The 2,698-nt window shown below is 35.9% G+C and overlaps 1 protein-coding gene across 1 annotated transcript; it reads right to left on the reverse strand.

Annotated features, from left to right (window-relative positions):
* Positions 1-219: 219 nt before the first annotated feature.
* LOC140841377 (small ribosomal subunit protein uS13z/uS13y/uS13x-like) lies at positions 220-2,203 on the reverse strand. Its single transcript, XM_073208739.1, has 4 exons — positions 2,069-2,203; positions 1,825-1,985; positions 635-823; positions 220-555 (listed from the first exon to the last, which is right to left on the reverse strand). Exons 1-4 carry the CDS (start codon positions 2,069-2,071, stop codon positions 450-452), a joined length of 459 nt encoding a protein of 152 aa, XP_073064840.1. The 5' UTR covers positions 2,072-2,203; the 3' UTR covers positions 220-449.
* Between the last annotated feature and the right edge of the window lie 495 nt (positions 2,204-2,698).

Raw genomic sequence — 2,698 nt, forward strand, 5'->3', positions numbered from 1 at the left:
ACATTAAAAAATATTTAACAAGTTACGTGCATACGACCTTACTGTTGGATAGTTCAGTCGCCTGATTTTAGAACTCAGCATTTTCCTGACATTGGGATTAAAATAGGGCTTTGGGTATTTTTTTATAGTTTCACCTTGAAAAGTTTTATTTATTATTTTTTATTAGTTGCGATGAGAATAAATCAATAAATAAAAATATAAACACGTTGCGTCGGAGGGATGGGTAACAAGTAAATTTTCCTTAGAAACGCAGCTCTAGCTCTTGGGAAAACTATAGTCGCAAAGGGCTTAAGCAATACATCTACCATGCTCACCATGATATAAGATGTCATCACAAATTAAGGCACGACGAATAAGACTGCGAAGCGGGATCCATCCAACCAAAAGAGGACATTTAAACTTAAGAAACAACTAAACCAAAACAAAATCACATAGAAAGAAGATGAAGCTCATCGCTTCTTGGAGACACCAACAGTCTTTCCGCGGCGCCCAGTAGTCTTCGTGTGCTGTCCCCGCACGCGAAGACCCCAGTAGTGACGGAGTCCACGATGATTCCTGCAAGCATCATGAAAATTTGAATAAAGAGAACCACAGCTAGAAGTCGAGATGTAATAGAAGTAATTTGAAGTTAAACCTGATCTTCTTCAGGCGTTCTAGATCATCCCTGAGTTTCATGTCCAGTGCATTGGAAGTCACCTGAGAAAACTTTCCATCCTTGTAATCCTTCTTCCTGTTTAAAAACCAGTCTGGGATCTTGAATTGCCGGGGGTTAGCCACGATAACCATCAAGTTATCGATCTCAGCAGCAGAAAGTTCACCAGCCCTGGTTAAAAATTCAATACTTTGATAATTTCAAACATAAAAAATACTTAAAGAGCGACAAATGTCAATAGGCACATTCCATATCAGACTTTCAGAAATTCCAAAGTCCCATTAAGGCTACAGGATACAGATCCCTTAGCATAAAATATGCTATAACTCACGATAAAATAATGACTACTTTCCTTACATTCATACATATGGAAACCAGATCTAGCCAAGACAACTGAGTCGTTCGTCTATTTTGCGAGCCAAAACATGTTTTTTTACAAAAGTTGCACCAGTAAATTAAAGAACTTTCAAATTTGACATGACGACTCGAGGGTGTAACATTATCTGGCAGGTGAACTGTTGCCTTGAGATTGAGGCTCAGACTTTTACAAGTTCGGTCTAAAGCTTGTTAGCCCTCGCAAAACTTTTTCTTTCCTTACTGGTTTATGCGATAAATATTTCGGTTCAACGAAACTTAAATATGGATTAACATTAACTTTCATAATTAAAGGCCTTTACTCTTTATCAATAAAAATGAATCCAATATCATTTTGATAATACAATTTAGGGGGCTTGAATTCATTGGATAGCAAAATAACCTTGGTCAAACCCTTTTTAAAAAAAGGTAAACCTCTAAAATTAAAAACACTCCATACACTTGGAGTGAGTTATTTTTAAAAAACTTGCTTTGACCAAGATTATTTTTTAAAATTTTCCTATTCTTCATAGTAATTTTGCATCAGATCAATTATAAAACTAGTTGGGGCTTAACTCTAAAATTGATTTCACTACTGGTTTACATTTTCGGAAACTGGAGGTCGCATCCTTGGGGTTAAACAAAAAGACAGTAAACTGCAGATTCTCTCGCCACACACAGTAAACTAGCTTCCGAGAAACACACACTCACTCATAATCAGGATCAAATTCAAGCTAATAACAACTGAAACACGCACTCGGAAACAGGATCAAATTCAATCTAATAGGTACTGAATCTAAAGAGAGAAAAGAAAGGACCTTTTGTTCATGTCGACATCGGCCTTCTTGCAGACAATATTGGCGAAACGGCGACCGATACCCTTGATGGAGGTCAAAGCGAACATGATCTTCTGCTTCCCATCGACGTTTGTGTTCTGCACACGCAGAATGTGCTGGAACTCCTCACTCGACACGAGCGACTGCAATTCAACGCATGATATCAAATCAACTACGAATCAATGAACTCAACGAGTATCGTATATGCAAAGATTGAAGGCAATACCATGGCTAGCTAGGGCTTACGATTCGAACTCCGTTAGGCTTTCTGCTCGCTGACGCCAAATCTCCTCAAACCCTAGCTAACCACGTTAATGAAAGGTTTATATATGAATACAACTAGGCCTCAAATGGGGTAGGCCCAAATTACAATTGGGCCCATACTTTTGAAGCTTTTAACGAAGCCTTGTAAAAACTTAAAATTCTCTAAACAAAACATTTTGGACTGAAGCAATGTAATCCATGGATTTTAATATATTTTCAACGTTATAATTTAGATGACTTGTAGAAAATAAATTTCGATCGATCTGTCTGCTTATTTATACTGTTATAGTATTAGTCAAAATCGATTTTAAATCTTTAAAATATTGGAATCACTTGAAATCCATTGTGATATGTATAATATATAATATAAATAAGCAGAAGATTAACTTTAGTTTTTCTCTTTGACTTATTTAACAACGAATATAAATTTGAAATCTTTTATCCAAGCACAACAAGTATTCAAGGAAAAAGTAATTTTCACTTATTTTATTAATATATTCTGTTAGAATCGGTTAGAAGAGTCAAAGTGTTTAGAAGAGAGGTTGGGTAAACATTTGAGATATTCTTCTCTTTTAAATTATGATTCAGTTTG

This window comes from Primulina eburnea, chromosome 9 (genome assembly GCF_022965805.1).
Source record: "Primulina eburnea isolate SZY01 chromosome 9, ASM2296580v1, whole genome shotgun sequence".
NCBI lineage: Eukaryota > Viridiplantae > Streptophyta > Magnoliopsida > Lamiales > Gesneriaceae > Primulina > Primulina eburnea.

What these genes read in the sequence shown, in the direction of transcription:
- LOC140841377 (XM_073208739.1), bottom strand. An exon ending in GATGTCGACATGAACAAAAG is followed by an intron (nt 824 to 1,824) that starts GTCCTTTCTTTT and finishes ATTTTTAACCAG; the next exon opens with GGCTGGTGAACTTTCTGCTG. An exon ending in GAACGCCTGAAGAAGATCAG is followed by an intron (nt 556 to 634) that starts GTTTAACTTCAA and finishes TGATGCTTGCAG; the next exon opens with GAATCATCGTGGACTCCGTC.